This window comes from Lithobates pipiens, unplaced genomic scaffold, assembly GCF_037356315.1.
Source record: "Lithobates pipiens isolate NorthernLeopardFrog02 unplaced genomic scaffold, aLitPip1_a1.2 Scaffold_22, whole genome shotgun sequence".
Taxonomy (NCBI): Eukaryota; Metazoa; Chordata; class Amphibia; order Anura; family Ranidae; genus Lithobates; species Lithobates pipiens.
The window spans coordinates 8,701,608-8,719,500 of record NW_027507784.1 but is presented as its reverse complement, the minus strand read 5'-3'; the positions used below and the strand labels follow the sequence as shown (position 1 = coordinate 8,719,500).

General features: G+C 46.5%; 1 protein-coding gene across 3 annotated transcripts in view; it reads right to left on the bottom strand.

Annotated features, from left to right (window-relative positions):
* LOC144000355 (uromodulin-like) overlaps positions 1-3,325 on the bottom strand; it is a 58,602-nt gene extending 55,277 nt beyond the window's left edge. The window contains exons 1-2 of one of the 3 annotated variants that reach the window (XM_077494146.1): positions 3,172-3,310; positions 1,414-1,581 (exon numbers count right to left, since the gene is read on the bottom strand). In XM_077494146.1, the coding sequence (XP_077350272.1) occupies positions 1,414-1,477 (64 nt within the window). In that variant the 5' untranslated portion in view covers positions 1,478-1,581; positions 3,172-3,310. Of the gene's footprint in view, positions 1-1,413; positions 1,586-3,171 lie in introns of all 3 variants that reach the window. The other 2 variants (XM_077494145.1, XM_077494147.1) reach the window with 2 other exon arrangements.
* Positions 3,326-17,893: the final 14,568 nt, after the last annotated feature.

Sequence of the window (17,893 nt, the reverse complement as noted above, 5' to 3'; positions counted from 1 at the left end):
AGTCCGTAAAGAAGACCATCAGACTTATGCCACGTACACGCGACCAGACTTTGACGGACTTGGTCCGGTGGATGATCTGACAGACTTTGCAACTGAGGTCCACCAGAGTTTCAAACGAAATGACTTGGCTACACACGATCACTCCAAAACTCAGACGGATTCGAACGTGATGACGTAGAATAAGGAAGTTCATAGCCAGTAGCCAATAGCTGCACTAGCATTGGTTTTAGTCCATCGGACCAGCACACAAACGAACGGATTGTCTGCTAAAAGCCGAGTCCGGCGGACAAATTTGAAGCCAGTCTTATTTCTAGGTCTGCCAGACTTTTGGGAAGAAAAAGTCCGCTGGAGCCCACACACACGATCGAATTGTCCTCCAGACTCTGGTCCGCCGGGCCAAGTCCTCCGGAAAGTCCGATTGTGTGTACTCGGCATTAGCCCATCGAAAAGTCTGGTCGTGTGTACATGGCATAAGTCCATTATGGACTTTAGCTCTCCCATTTTCCTTCATATACGCAGAGCTGAAGAAACCTTTTGACCCTTCCCAGTCACCAACTATAAGCTCTCTCATAAGACAACTGCATGCTTAGAATTATTTTTTTACTATATATATAATTTAAAGCGGAGGTCCACCCTAAAGTGGACCTTCCGCTCATCGGAACCCTCCCCCCCTCCGGTGCCACAATCAGCACCTTTCAGGGGGAGGGGGGTACAGTTACCTGGATAATCCAGGTAACTGCACCCACTTCCGGGATAGCTCTCTGCGGAAAGGGGCGTAACTTACGCCCCTTTTCGCAAGTGCCCGCCCCTTCCCGCAAGTGCCCCGCTGCCTGCTGGGAAACACACAGCTCCCAGAGGCAGCGGGGAGCGTCCTTATTGCGCAGCGCAATTCGCGCATGCGCAGTAGAAAACCGGGAAATGAAGCCGAAAGCCTCCATTTCCTGATTCCCATACCCAAGATGGCAGCGGCAGGACCCGACAGACGACCGAGCGATCGGCTTCGGGTGCCGACATCGCGGGCACGCTGGACAGGTAAGTGTCACTATTTTAAAAGTCAGCAGCTGCAGTATTTGTAGCTGCTGGCTTTTAAAAAAAAAAAAAAAACGCGGAGTCCCGGTGGACTCCCGCTTTAAGGAATTTTTGAGGGTTGGATTTTTTTCTGTTTGTGCCGGAAAATGTATGTGATTTTATAAATAATAAGTTATATTGTCAAGTTTTCCGGGAACCTGACAAATGATATATGAAGGAGAATGGTGATGCCCCTTTCCTTATTGGGCCTCTAGATGTTTTATTGAAGATTGGATCCAGGACCTCCATGTGGTGTCTGCTCTCCTACACCAACCACTATGTTGTAGACCAACTCTAACCCTCCCACCCAGGTCAAGCCACATCAGATAACCTGAAACTACTCACCAGCCGTCCCATGAGGGGCACACAGCAGGACCAGGAGGAAGAGAAGAGACACCCAGCTTCTCATTCTGGAATCTCCTTTCTGTATCGATCTTTCCTCAACACAAACTTCTCCCAACTACACTTTCTTCACAAATACGGTGTCACGTTTGCTTCTGTCTTTTTATAATGCTTCCTTACAATGTGGGAAAAAAACTTGAGATGCTTTCGGGGCACTTGCTGCATTATTTTTGAAAATGGACTTCCTCATACTCTACCATTGTTATTACACCAACAAATATTTCTGAACAAAGCATTGCTAATGAAATACCTGGACATTTTTTGATGACAGCTCAGGGAAGTAAGTTCAGTATGTCCATTATTTCACTAATCTGTCTGTAGTTATTGTAAGAAAACATCTCTCTGCAGGTAATGAATAGAGATATTTACTACCCAGAAAAAAAGAAAATCTACATAAACGGTCTCAACCTCAAGGTCACAAAACTGGTTTTTGCTGCCTACGTTTGCAAACACATGTTGAAGCCACACAGCCGTCCCAAGACACCTCTGAAGAGCGGTGTTCATTTTGGATATTACGATCGTGTGTGGGCTCCAGCTGACTTTTTTTTCCCAAAAGTCAGATGAACCTAGAAATAAAACATGTTTCAAATCTTTCTGATGGACTTGAGTCCGGTCAAAAAATCAGTTCATCTGTGTGCTAGTCCAACAGACGAAAACCGACGCTAGGGCAGCTATTGGCTACTGGCTATGAACTTCCTTATTCTAGTCCGGTCGTACGTCATCACGTTCGAATCCGTCGGACTTTGGTGTGATTGTATGTGGCCAGGTCCATTCGTTCGGAAAGTCTGTTAGAACTCCGCCGAAAGTCCTTCAAGAAGACTGTCGGACTTTTGTACATGTGACCGGACTTTTCAAACGGACTTGGTCCGGCGCACAATCCGACGGACTTTGCAACTGAGGTCCGCCGGACTTCCAAACTAAAGGACTTGGCCACACGCGATCACTCCAAATGTCAGACGAATTCGAATGTGACGACGTAGAATAAGGAAGTTCATAGACAGTAGCCAATAGCTGCCCTAGCATTGGTTTTAGTCCGTTGGACCAGCACACAGACGAACGGATTGTCCGCTAAAATGCCGAGTCCGGTGGACAAATTTGAAGTCAGTCTTATTTCTAGGACCACTAGACTTTTGGGAAGAAAAAGTCAGCTGGAGCCCACACACACGATCGAATTGTCTGACGGACTCTGGTCTGCCGGACCAAGTCCTCCGGAAAGTCAGATCGCGTGTACTCGGCATTAGCCCATCGAAAAGTCTTGACGTGTGTACATGGCATACGTCCATTATGGACTTTAGCTCTCCCATTTTCCTTCATATACACAGAGCTGAAGAAACCTTTTGACCCTTCCCAGTCACCAACTATAATCTCTCGTAAGACAACCGCATGCTTAGAATTATTTTTTTACTATAAATATAATTTAAGGAATTTTTGAGGGTTGGATTTTTTTCTGTTTGTGCCGGAAAATGTATGTGATTTTGTAAATAATAAGTTATATTGTCAAGTTTTCCGGGAACCTGACAAATGATATATGCAGGAGAATGGTGATGCCCCTTTCCTTATTGGGTCTCTAGATTTTTTATTGAAGAATGGATCCAGGACCTCCATGCTGTGTCTGCTCTCCTAAACCAACCACTATGTTGTAGACCAACTCTAACCCTCCCGCCCAGGTCAAGCCACATCAGATAACCTGCATCTACTCACCAGCCGTCCCATGAGGGGCACACAGCAGGACCAGGAGGAAGAGAAGAGACATCCAGCTTCTCATACTGGAATCTCCTTTCTGTATCAATCTTTCCTCAACACAAACTTCTCCCAACACCGCTTTCTTCACAAATACGGTGTCACGTTTGCTTCTGTCCTTTTATAATGTTTCCTTACAAAGTGGGAAAAAAACTTGAGATGCTTTCGGGGCACTTGCTGCATTATTTTTGGACTTCCTCATACTCTACCATTGTTATGACACCAAGAAATATTTCTGAACAAAGCATTGCTAATGAAATACCTGGACATTTTTTCATGATAGCCCAGGGAAGTATGTTCAGTATGTCCATTATTTCACTAATCTGTCTGTAGTTATTGTAAGAAAACATCTCTCTGCAGGTAATGAATAGAGATATTTACTACCCAGAAAAAAAGAAAATCTATATAGTCTCAACCTCAAAGTCACAAAACTGTTTTTTGTTGCCTACATTTGCAAACACATGTTGAAGCCACACAGCCGTCCCAAGACACCTCTGAAGAGCGGTGTTCATTTTGGCAGCAAATTCCGATTTAGTTTTATGCCGCGTACACACGACGGAATCATTTCATCGGATATTACGATCATGTGTGGGACTCATCTGACTTTTTTTTTTCAAAAATTCTGATGGACCTAGACATGGAACATGTTTTAAATCTTTCCGACGGAATCAATTTCTATTAGGAAAACCGTTCATCTGTGTGCTGGTCCGATGGACCAAAAACGACGCAAGGGCAGTTATTGGCTACTGGCTATTGAACTTCCTTTTTCTAGTCCCTTCGTACGTGTTGTACGTCACTGTGTTCTAAAGATCGAACTTTGGTGTGATTGTGTGTAAGCTAGTCCGTTTCAGCGGAACTCCATCTGAACTCCGTCGGAAAGACCACCAGAGTTTATTCTGACGGAAAAACCGGTCGTGTGTACACGGAATAAGTCTTAGCCCTTGTACACATGGTCGGACATTCTGCCAACCAAATCCAACGGATTTTGTCCGACGGATTGTGTCCGACGGATTGTGTCCGAAACTGTTGCATACACGCGATCGGACCAAGTTGTCGGAAAATCCGATCGTTCAGAACGTAATGACGTTATTTCGTTACGACGGGACTACTTTCAAGCTAGTAGCCAATAGCTTTGATGTAGGAATTTGATCTGAGCATGCGTGGCCCTTTGTCAGATCGGAGTATGTCCTATCGGACCAGTTTGTCTGAAAATATTTCCAACAAGTTGGAAAATTTTGGTCCGACGGATATTCCATCAGAAACAGTCCGATGCAGACCACACACAGTCGAATTATCCGACAACACGGTCCGAGAGGACACATTCCGATGGATTCTCCAACCGTGTGTATGAGGGCTTAGTCCCATTTTAGTCCTCTGCAATTGTTTTCGTCGTATTTAGTCAACTAAATTTCCAGTACATTTTAGTCATCTAAAACTCATTTTAGTCGTCTAAAATCTAATGGGTGTAATTAAATTGTAATGCATTTTTTTAAGTCAAATTTCAATGTAGATTTAGTCTTATGCCGCGTACACACGATCGGAATTCTCGTCGGAAAAAGCTCTGATGGTTTTCCCATCGGAATTCTGACGGAATTTCACTCAAACTGTCTTTCCTACACGCGGTCACACCAAATTCCGAAGTCAGTAACACCGCGACATGCAACGCATTCGACGGCACTATAAAAGGAAATTTGAATGCTTCCGAGCATGCGTCGAATTGTTTCAGAGCATGCGTCGAATTGTTTCCGAGCATGCGTCAAATTGTTTCTGAGCATGCGTTGAATTGTTTCCGAGCATGCGTCAAATTGTTTCCGAGCATGCATCAAATTGTTTCCGAGCATGCGTCAATTTGTTTCTGAGCATGCGTCAAATTATTTCCGAGCATGCGTCGATTTGTTTCCGAGCATGCGTCGATTTGTTTCCGAGCATGCATCAAATTGTTTGCGAGTATGCGTCAAATGCCGCGTACACACGGGCGGACTGTATGGCCTACTTAGTCCGCCGAAACACATTTCAGCGGACAGTCCGCTCGTGTGTGGGCTTCAGCGGACTTTTTCAGCGTGCAGTACGGCGGACTACAAGCGCCCCCCCTCCTGAGCTGTACCAGGCCACGTGCCCTCAACATGGGGGGGTGCCTTGGGGAAGGGGGGGCACGCGGCCCCCACCCCAAAGCACCTTGTCCCCATGTTGATGAGGACAAGGGCCTCTTCCCGACAACCCTGGCCGTTGGTTGTCGGGGTCTGCGGGCGGGGGGCTTATCGGAATCCGGGAGCCCCCTTTAATAAGGGGGCCCCCGGATACCGGCCCCCCACCCTATGTGAATGAATATGGGGTACAATGTACCCCTACCCATTTACCTGTAAAATAAAAGTACCAAAAAAAACACAACACACGAGATAAAATACTTTATTGCACAGCTCCGGGGGTCTTCCGTCTTCAGGGGTCTTCTCGCCGGACTCCTCCGCTATCTTCTTGTAGCTCTTTTGCTAGCGGAGGAGTCCGGCTTTCTTCCTCGCCGCCGGCCTCTTCTCCCGACTTCGGGCGTCTTGTCCCCCTCTTCGGTTCTTCTGCCGGGCCACCGCGCCTTCTTATAGCTCTTTTACAGGCGGTGGCCCGGTCTTCTGTCGCCGCCGCCGCCACCTTCCGTTCTTCTTCTTCTTCTTCTTCTTCTTCTCCAGGAGATGTTGCCTCGACGATCTCTCCGGCCGGAATGCCAGGGACGCACTGCGCGGCCACTTATATAGGGACAAGGGGCGGTGTCACGTGGCTTTATGTCACATGGGTTGGTCACATGGGTTGATGTCACATGGGGACTATGACATCCTAAGGGGGCGGGGTCACCATGTGACACCAACCCATGTGACATAAAGCCATGTGACACCGCCCCTTGTCCCTATATAAGTGGCCGCGCAGTGCGTCCCTGGCATTCCGGCCGAAGAGATTGTCGAGGAAACATCTCCTGGAGAAGAAGAAGAAGAAGAACGGAAGGCGGCGGCGGCAACAGAAGACCGAGCCACCGCCTGTAAAAGAGCTATAAGAAGGCGCGGTGGCCCAGCAGAAGAACCGAAGAGGGGGACAAGTCGGGAGAAGAGGCCGGCAGCGAGGAAGAAAGCCGGACTCCTCCGCTAGCAAAAGAGCTACAAGAAGATAGCGGAGGAGTCCGGCGAGAAGACCCCCGAAGATGGAAGACCCCCGGAGCTGTGCAATAAAGTATTTTATCTCGTGTGTTGTGTTTTTTTTGGTACTTTTATTTTACAGGTGAATAGGTAGGGGTACATTGTACCCCATACTCATTCACATAGGGTGGGGGGCCGGTATCCGGGGGCCCCCTTATTAAAGGGGGCTCCCGGATTCCGATAAGCCCCCCGCCCGCAGACCCCGACAACCAACGGCCAGGGTTGTCGGGAAGAGGCCCTTGTCCTCGTCAACATGGGGACAAGGTGCTTTGGGGTGGGGGGGCCACGTGCCCCCCCTTCCCCAAGGCACCCCCCATGTTGAGGGCACGCGGCCTGGTACGGCTCAGGAGGGGGGGGCGCTCGCCCCCCTTTCCTGGCTGGCCGGGTAGCGTGCTCGGACAAGGGTCTGTTGTGGACTTGGGGGGGACCCCACGCCGATTTTTTTCGGCGTTGGGGTTCCCCTTTAAGTCCATACCAGGCGGCGGGGTCAGCGACATCTCCTTCTCGGGCCCCGCCTACCTGGAGATGCGCTCGAAATGAGCGGACTTTCCTCCGCGTGTGTGGGCGAGTCCGTTCATTTCAAAAGTAGGGCGGATAGTATGGTGGATTAGTACGCCGTATTAGTCCGCTCAAAAAGTGGTGTGTGTGGTCAAGTCCGTTCATTCGAAAGTATGACGGACTGTCCGTCGGATTGTCTGACGGACAAGTTGGCTCGTGTGTACGCGGCTAAATTGTTTCCGAGCATGCATCAAATTGTTTCCGAGCATGCGTTGATTTGTTTCTGAGCATGCATCAAATTGTTTCCGAGCATGCGTCGATTTGTTTCAGAGCATGCATCTAATTGTTTCTGAGCATGCATCAAATTGTTTCCGAGCATGCGTAGATTTGTTTCCGAACATGCATCAAATTGTTTCCGAGCATGCGTCAATTTGTTTCCGAGCATGCGTCAAATTGTTTCCGAGCATGCGTCGATTTGTTTCCGAGCATGCATCAACTTGTTTACGAGCATGCGTCGTTTTGTTTCCGAGCATGCATCAAATTGTTTCCGAGCATGTGTCGCTTTGTTTCCGAGCATGCGTCGATTTTTTTACGAGCATGCGTCAATTGTTTCCGAGCATGCGTCAATTGTTTCCGAGCATGCATCAATTGTTTCCGAGCATGTGTCGATTTGTCTCCGAGCATGCGTCAAATTGTTTCCGAGCATGCATCAAATTGTTTCTGAGCATGCGTCGATTTGTTTCCGAGCATGCATCAAATTGTTTCCGAGCATGGGTCGATTTTTTTCCGAGCATGCTTCAAATTGTTTCCGAGCATGCGTCGATTTGTTTCCGAGCATGCATCAAATTGTTTCCGAGCATGCGTCGATTTGTTTCCGAGCATGCATCAAATTGTTTCCGAGCATGCGTCGATTGGCTTCCGAGCATGCGCCAATTTGTTTCCGAGCATGCGTCGATTTGTTTCCGAGCATGCATCGGAATTTTGAGTGTCAGAATTGCATACACACGATCGAAAAATCCAATAGAAAGGTTTTCCATCGGAAAAATTAAGAACAGGCTCTCAAACGTGGTTGGAAGAGCTCCCATCGTTTCCATCGGAAATTCCGGCCGTGTGTACGCGGCATTAATCTTTTGACTAAAATGCCATTTTACTTTTAGTCCTATTTTAGTCTTTTGACTAAAATGCCATTTTAGCTTTAGTTGTATTTTAGTCATCTCAATTGTTTTAGTTTTAGTCAACTAAAATAGTATTCATTTAGTCAACTTAAATGTTTTAGTCGTTTTAGTGGACACAATTAACACTGCTGAAGAGCTTGATACAGAGCCCTGACACCAGCACCGAGATAGAGAGCACTGACACCAGCACCGTGATAGAGAGCACTGACACCAGCACCATGATAGAGAGCACTGACACCAGCACCGTGATAGAGAGCACTGACACCAGCACCATGATAGAGAGCACTGACACCAGCACCGTGATAGAGAGCACTGACACCAGCATCGTGATAGAGAGCACTGACAACCGCACCCTGATAGAGAGCACTAAGACCACACCAGCACCATGATAGAGAGCACTGAGGCCACACCAGCACTGTGATAGAGAGCACTGACACCAGCACTGTGATAGAGAGCACTGACACCAGCACAGAGATAGAGAGCACTGACACCAGCACCGTGATAGAGAGCACTGACACCAGCCCCAAGATAGAGAGCACTGACACCAGCACTGATACCAGCAACTTGCTGCGGGACCCAAAAATATGACACCGCTCAACCTCTTCAAACAGGAGGGTACGGGCATATAGTACAGTGTGCTTTTTTTGCACAAGGAAGTGAGCCAAACTTAGAAAAAAGGCCAGTGTGCTAGATTAAATAAATTGTTTATAGAGTTATGCATATACATGGTCTACTGGTCACATGTGTTGAATTCCTCCGAGATCCATGCCTCATTAATTTTTATAAATGTGAGGTAGTCAACACTGTCGTGAGCTAGGCGAGTGCGCTTATCGGTCACGATGCCCCCTGCTGCGCTGAACGTCCTTTCGGACAGGACACTGGACGAGGGGCAAGACAACAGTTCCATTGCAAATTGTGCTAGTTCTGGCCAGAGGTCAAGCCTGCCCACCCAGTAGTCCAGGGGTTCATCACTCCTCAGAGCGTCCACACCGGCAGTTAACTCGATGTAGTCGGACACCTGTCAGTCTAGGCGTTCCCTGATGCTGGATCTAGATGAGACCTGCTGATGGGTCGGCTGAAAGAATGACCTCATATCAGAAGTCACCAACACTCATATCAGAAGTCACCAACACATCTTCAAACCGTCCTCTTCTTGCAGGTGCTGTTAGATTGGTACCCGCAACTCTTTCTTTGGGAGTGGGAATTCCTCCTCTGCCAGCGCACGCAAAAGCAGAATGCAGCATTTCTCGAAGCAAGGCCTGGAAGTGCTGCATTCTGACAGCCCTCTGTGACGGCGGTAACATTTCCGCCATTTTGTGTTTGTACCGGGGGTCTAAGTACGTTGCCACCCAGTACTGGTCCTTGACCCTTATGCTTTTTATATGGGGTCCATTTTAAAACACTTGAGCATGAAGGCCCCCATTTGCACTAAACTGGAAGCAGTGTGGTGGCCTGGCTCCTGCTCATCATCCAGGATAATGTCATCCTCCTCGTTCTCCTCTCCCCATCCACGCACAACAACAGGGATCCCAGAAAGGTTTAAAGCATGCTCTTCTTGCTCCTCCTCATCCGCCCCAGCACCATCCTCCTCTGACTCCTCTTCAGACTCCTGTTGTTGACTTGTCTCAGATAGAGTAGCCCTCCCTCCTGGGAATTCATCCAGCATTGCGACTTCCTCATCTTCCTGCCCCTGCTTCTCCATGGCTTGATCAATGACACGACGCAATGCACGTTCCATAAAGATGGCATAAGGTACGATGTCACTGATGACGCCATGGCTGCGACTGACCAGTTTGGTGATCTCATGAAATGGCTGCAGAAGTCTGCATGCGCCGCGTTTGAGCAGCCACTGGCATGGTGAAAAAAACCAAGCTCCCCAGAACCTGTTCTGCCGCAGAGTTCGTACAGGTAGTCGTTAACTGCACGTTTCTGCTGGAGCAGCCTATCAAGCATATAGAAGGTTGAGTTCCATCGCGATCACAAATAACAAATAAGACGTCTGACTGGCAGATTGGCCGTGTAAGATCTTCTGAAATGGGCCGAGATTTTCCTTGCCTACTGCAAGATGTCCTGGACCCCAGGGTATTTGACAACGAATTGCTGCACGACCAAGTTTAAGATGTGTGCCATGCATGGCACGTGTGTAATTTTGCTCTGTTTCAATGCGCTAAGCAGATTGTCACCATTGTCACACGCCACTTTACCAACTGTCAAATTGAGCGGTGTTAGCCACTGATATGCCTGTGAACGCAAAGCTAGAAGGAGTGCCGGGCCAGTGTGGCTCTTGGCTTGCAGGCACAACAGATGCAGCACAGCATGGCAACGTCTCACTTGGCATGTCGAATAGGTTCTGGGGATCTTGGGTGGCGCAGTGGAAGAGAGGCTATCAGCGGAAAAGGAGGAGTCACCCGAGGAGGAGAGGGAGGAGGATGGAGTAGGAGGAGGAGAAGAAGGCAGGCCTGCATGCAATCCGTGGCGGTAAAACCAAATCTACATGGGTGCCATGGGTTACATGCTTCATGAAAGTTCACCCAGTGGGCAGTAAAAGTGATATACCTTCCCTGCCCGTGTTTGCTAGACCATGTGTCTGTGGTCAGATGTATATTGACACCGACACTGTGTGCCAGAGATACATTCACTTGCCGCTGAACATGGCCATATAGCTCTGGGATGCCCTTCTGTGAGAAATACTTCCTTCCTGGGACCTTCCATTGTGGTGTTCCAATGGCCACAAATATTCGAAAGGCCTCCAAGTCCACCAGTTTATATGGCAGTAGTTGGTGGGCTATCAGTTTTGACAAGCCAGCCGTCAACCATTGGGCAAGAGGGTTATCCGGGGTCATCATTTTTTTTTACGCTCGAACATTTGGCCCGCGGAAGCCTGCCTTTTTCCAGAAAAATGTGAGGACGGCATGATGAAAGGTGGAGTGGAGGACAATTGTGAGGATGAGGGGAAGTAGAAGACGAGGCTGGATGGTGAGAGCCTGGAGTGTGGCTTTGTGGGTTCCATTGCTCCCACTGGGCTGGTCCATATCTCCCTCTGAACTCCCCTCCTATTCCTCTCTTGTGGGCACCCACGTGACATCACTAGACACGTCATCATCGATGTCACCTTCCCCACCGCTGTAATTAGAGATCTCAGAGTAGGCAGCAACACCGGGGACCAACTTCCTCCTTGGGCTGATCTGGGTAATGTCGTCAGACTGCTGAGTGGCAGTTATTGCTACCTCCTCTTCCTGATCCAATGCTAAGAGTGGCTGCACATCGGCAATGTCTTGTGATGGATCTGAAAATAATTCCGGTGACTCAAGCGGAGGGTATATGGTGGTGGTGTTGGTGGTAGTGTCTTTGGTGGTACACACAGCAGAGAGTGAAGAAGAGGGTGCAGATCGAGAGGATGAGGATGGTGCAGAAGAGTAAGGCTGAGTGAGCCACTCAACCAAGTCTGGTGTGTCCTTTGACGTAATCGCACGCACCTTCTGCAATTTGCCACTTTGGCTAAAGCCTGTTGCTCCTTCCCTACCCCTACCACCCCTGCGGAAGGGCCTGCCTTCTCCTCTGCCTGTCATTTTTTAATGACAAAAGTCTCTAGAGAAGTGCAGTATATGTGGAAGACGGTATATAACACCCCGCTTCAATTTGTCATTTTGGGGGACCACTGGTCTATCACACCAGTTATAATACCTTTATCTAATTGCGTTTGTCACTGTTTGTAGTATCGCTGAAGTACCGCTCAGCAGTCACAATGCTGCACAGTGGAAATGCACTATACTATGCTTTCTATATGTGCAAGTATTTTATACGTGTATTACACCCCTATATACTGCACACCAAATAGTACACCTATACCAGTCCTTAAAAGGACCTTTGTGGACCTAATAGTAGCTAGCTAGTAGCTAGTGAATTGCAGACTGTCCCTGCTCCAAAAACCAAACTGTTCCTCCCTACACTGAGAAACGACAGCTGCAGAATCGGTCAGCAGCCCAGCAGTGCAGTGCACTATAATATGGTTTCTATATTTGAAAGAAAGTATATTATACGTGTACAACCCTATATACTGTTCCTATACCAGTTCTTAAAAGGACCTTTGTGGACCTAGTAGCTAGTGATTTGCAGACTGTCCCTGCTCCAAACACCAAACTGTCCCTCAGTCCCTACACTGATAAAAGACAGCTGCAGAATCGGTCGGCACTCAGCAGCACAGCAGTGAAGTATAATAGGCTTTCTATATTTGAAAGAAAGTATATTATACGTTTACAACCCTATATACTGTACACCTATACCAGTCCTTAAAAGGACCTTTGTGGACCTAGTAGCTAGTGAATTGCAGTCTGTCTCTGCTCCAAACACCAAACTGTCCCTCCCTACACTGATAAAAGACAGCTCCAGAATCGGTCAGCACTCAGCAGCACAACAGTGCACCATAAAATACTTTCTATATTTGAAAGAAAGTATATTATAAGTGTATTACAACCCTATATATTGTACACCTATACCAGTCCTTAAAAGGACTTTTGTGGACCTAATAGTAATAGCTAATTAGCTAGCTAGTGATTAGACTGACTGTCCCTGCTCCACACAGCGTCCTTTCCCTTCACTGACATAAGATAGAATGTAAAATGGCCGCCAGATCGGGTCTATTTATAAGGTAGGGGGAATGTCCAATTATCCATGTGCTGAAATGTCTAAATTGGCTGTCCTGTACCCCATGATGGATGTGTCATGGGTCAAAGTTCTTCAAAATGTAAACAAATGTGGCCATCGCGAACAGCGGCAGAAGTCCGCCGGTTTGGCGAACTAGCAAAGTTCGCCACGAACCGACCGCCGGGCGAACCACAAGGCCATCTCTAGTTAGAACATTGTTCAGTAATACAGGATTATCATACACATACAATGCATCTACCTAAACCACCCACTCTCCGGCAGCTTGATTGTTTAGATGCAGCATTTGTTATTTCAGATAATTCGTAACTTCAGATAAATTTGTATTCTTTATGTTCACTAGCAGCCAAATTTGAAAGGAAATTCCAATACCTATAATTTAATAGTTAGTATCCTTAACAACTTGTATACATATGTATGTTTATAAATGGCATGTTAGATAAGTGGTTAAATTAAGCTCACAGCTGCTACATTTGTAATCGTGGTACCGACTTTAATGCCCCGTACACACGAACGGATTTTCCGTCGGAAAAAACTTGGATGGTTTTTACGATGGAATTCTGCTCAAGCTTGGCTTGCATACACACGGTCACACAAAAGTTCTGAGTTCTGCCAGCAAAAGTCCGATGGAGCATACACATGGTCGGAATTTCCAACCAAAAGCTCACATTAGACTTTTACTGGGGGAATTTCCGATCGTGTGTACACGGCATAAGGACCCGCAAAGGTATTTTCCCATCAAAGTGATCAGGTGCCTCTAGAACTGCCCAATCACTTTTTTGGTGCTCTCAAGGGTAACATATAGTGCAGTGGTGCCCAACCTTTTGAAGAGCGAGGGTCACTTAAGTGACTTGGTAACCGGTTGCTGGCCACAATGAGAAGAACAGGCGGATGACAGGTCCGTGCAGAGACCACTCTACTCCGTCGATCCGATCCACCCCGACGGAAGGGGATTGATCCCCTTCTTTGTTTTTTTTAAGCGAATCAGATTGGTGGTAGGCGGGTGTAAAAGGACACAAATCTGTTTACATCTGCCATTTCATAGCGGTTAATGGAGGGTCCGACTGAGTTGGACCGTTTGTGTGAAAGGGTGTCACGTACCTTCTAGTAGCGAGCCCGGATTGTGGAAAGAGGCCTCCCTTACAACTCCCACTACCGGTTTCCTGACAATGTAACAGGGAACACAGGAGTAAGGAGGTGCCTGGCAGGATCAACAGATGAGAAGGATGGATAGGTGAAGTTCAGTGGAGCAGGTAATCACAGCAAATGGATCAGCAGGTAATTTATAGCAGATAACACGGTTCAATGGCGCAGGTAACTTGCAGCAGATGAAAAGCAGTGCAGGGAAGTAGGCAACTTGTAACAGATGAACAGTGCAATATACACAGGCACTTGCAGCAGATGAACAGTTCAATATGAGCAGGCTACTTGCAGCAGGTGAATAGTTCAATACAAGCAGGTTACTTGCAGCAGATGACACAGTTCAATATAAGCAGGTTCACCTTTAGCAGACGGATGGTGAAAGCAAGCCGGGTCAGATATCAGACTGGAAGCGAAGTACAAGGGAACAGGCAGAAGAATCGTCACAACAAGCCGGGGTCGGGTGCAGGCAGATAGCAGATGGGTCACAGGCAGGCCGGGTCAAACAGGAACCAATGCTACGGAGCAGGTCTCACAGGTATAACGCTGTAGAGCAGACAGCAGAGACCATTAGCAAGAGGCTAGTTTAAATAGGCCGTTTGGCGCCAACACGGACGCACGCACGCGGGCCGCGCATGCGACCACGCACGTGCACGCGCACCCGCATACGAACACATGCGCGTTCGTACGATCGTGCGCACCCGTGACGAAGCCCGCGATCGTAAACCAGAAGACCTGGAGGTCAGTCTCTTCATGCGATTTTCATGACATTGCCCCCTCCCAAGGGGCAGCCTCCGGATGCCCTTTCAGGCAAATTTTTCTGGATGGGCCCTTTTAAAGGATTGAATCAAGTTTTTTGCATGAATGTTGTCCTCGGGCTCCCAGGAGTTCTCTTCTGGACCATATCCTTTCCATTTGATTAAGAACTGGTTCTGGTTTCCTCTTCTTCTGAAATTTAGGATGGCTTCTATTTCAAATTCTTCTTTACCATCAACCATGATCGGATCAGGAGTAGTGGTATTTCGGTTAGGAAATGGATTGGGAGTGAAAGGTTTCAATAAGGACACATGGAATACCGGATGGACCTTTAGTGAGTCTGGAAGTTCTAGTTCGAAAGCAACTTCGTTAATCTTCCTTTTGACTGAGAAAGGTCCTAAAAATTTGGGACCTAGTTTCCTTGAAGGGCACGCCATCTTCAAGTTCACCGTGGATAGCCACACCAAATTACCGGGTACCAGTACTAACTCTCCTCGTCTCTTCTTGTCAAAGGTTGTCTTGTTGTGCTCTTGAGTCCTAGTCATTGTTTCTTGCAGAAGTTTGTTGTTGGTTGAGAAAAAGTTCATCTTTTCCTGGACTGCTGGTACTGAGCATTCAGGAAGGGAGTTGGGTAGAAATGAAGGGTGGAAGCCATATTTGGCGAAAAAGGGTGTCTATTTGGTGGCGGAATGGAGAGAATTATTATACGCGAACTCAGCTACTGGAAGCAGGGAGATCCAATCATCTTGTGCAAAAGAGGAAAAACAGCGTAAATATTGTTTGAGAGTTTGGTTCGTCCTCTCAGTCTGCCCATTGGACTGAGGGTGATAGGCGGATGAGAAAGACAGTTCAATATTCAAGGCCTTGCAGAGGGACTTCCAGAATCAAGAGGTGAACAGCTGCGGGTCAGTTTGAAACAGCCCAGTAACCACTGCGCAGATATGCCCATATATACACTGCAATTTTAGTAATAAACTGACCTTTAATAACAGTCTCCTATTCAGGTATCGCCTACTGTTGCTGTCCCCGGTAGAGTGCATTTGGTTTCACTCTGCCTGTTGCAGGAGACAGCGCTATACAGGAAGCATTGGCTTATACAGCTCTGCTCCACAGCTGCTTACTTTGCCAGCTTCATTATTAACAACACAGATGCTCTGGGATGGCGGGTCTGCAACCCATGATCTGGGTTTGCCAATCTGACATCTCACAGAAGGAGGTTGCGGGCCACATCAGGGGGCTCTGCGGGCCACTGGTTGGGCACCCCTGCTGTATTGGTTAGACATGTGCAATTCATTTTGTTCTGAATTTGTTTTATAACCAATTTCGAAATACCGAAATATTTCTAAATATATCAAAAATTTTGAAATATATCAAATATTTCATAAATTCGAATATTTGTAAAATTGAAAATTTGCAAATTCGAATATTCAGATAATCAGTCATAAATTCATAAATTTGTAAATTCAGAAAGTCTAAAATTTGTAAATTTGAAAATCCGAAAACCCTAAAATTTTAAAATCTGAAATAATAACTAACTAATAACTAACTAATAAAAACAACTTAACTATTACTAACTATTAAATGATAGGTAACAAATTAATAATAATATAATAAAATATAGAATAAAATTCAGAAATTCAAAAACCGAAAACCCTAAAATTTGAAAATATGAAAATATAACTAATAATGACAACTTAACTATTACTTTTATCTATTAAAGCGGTTTGGTACCTAAAAATTAAACTTCATCTTATTAAAATCACCAGATTGAATACTTACCTAAATGAACCCTGAAAAAAAAATTATTCTTTACTTATCTTTTATTTCAGATGTTTCTGCTGACTTCCGGGTTGTCCTCCCGTGGGAGTAGGCGTGGTTATCGTCCTCGCAATGGTCCCTGGGAAATTTCTAAGCTATTTCCCAAGAATCCATGGGGGGGACAATGAAATTGCGAAATCTCACGAGATTTCGTTAGGACGCCGGTCACGTGACGAGGGCGTGTCCGAATTTGCCATTTTTAAAGTGGGCAGGCAGCTGTATCTGCCATTACCACTATTGCACACTGAGCATGTGCGAGATGGAGCGGAGCATGCTGGGAGCCGAGCGTCATCGATACACAGGAAGTAAATACCTCTGGGCTTCAGACGCCCACACTTAAAATGGAAAATGCCAGAGCACTTTTTTAAAAGTCATCCCGAGGAAAAGAATCGTTGCGCCGGGGGTCAAAAAAACGCCGGACGTGGATGCTAAGCAAAGGTAGCAGTCGCCCACCTGTAACACAGGTAAGAAAAAAAAAAAAAAGAGCGGAATCCCGCTTTAAAAATGTTGTATTATTATTATTATTAATTATTAATTAGTTCCGTTCCATTTGTTTAGATGCAGCATTTGTTATTTCGGAAAATTTGTAACTTAGGATAAATTTGTATTCGTTATGTTCACTTATGCCGCGTACACACGACTGGACTTTTCGACGGACTAGGTCCAACGATCTTCCCGACGGACTTTCGGCTGGGGTCGGACAGACTTTCTGAACGAAACGGATTTGGCCACACACAACCGGACTAAGTCCGTTCGTAAGTCCGTTAGTTTTGAACGTGATGACGTAAGACGGGACTAAACAAGAAAGTTCAATAGCCAGTAGCCAATAGCTGCCCTTGAGTTGTATTTGGTCCGTCAGACCGATTTGAAACATGTTTTATTTCTAGGTCCGTCTGACTTTTGGGGGAAAAAAAAGTCCGCTGGAGCCCACACACGATCAAATTGTCCGACGGATTCCGGTCCACCGGACCAAGTCTGCCAGAAAGTCCGACCGTGTGTACGCGGCATAACAGCCAAATTTGAAAGGAAATTCCAATACCTATAAATGAATACTTAGTTACTATTAGCTAGTTATTCTTTCTTTATTTTTGAATTTTTGAATTTTCAAATTTACAAATTTTTGAATTTACGAATTTACAAATTGCGATCATAAGGGATGACTTGAAAAAAATAAATGTACTTGAAAAACTAAAATAAAAAAAAACAAATAACCCGAAAAATGATAAAATATATATATATATTTGCCGGGCACATCTAGTAGTGGTTCCCAGGGCTCTCCAGTTCCTCTGGGAAAAAGCTTCATCAATGAAAGCAAGAGGAGCTCAGAGAAAATGTGTTCCTCATCTCTCCTGCGACGAATGACCTCAGAAGCAACGCGTATTATATCACTTCTGGGGTCACAACTGTCAATCCTCGGTTATTGTAGCCAAGAATGCAACTATTAAAACACCATCTGCA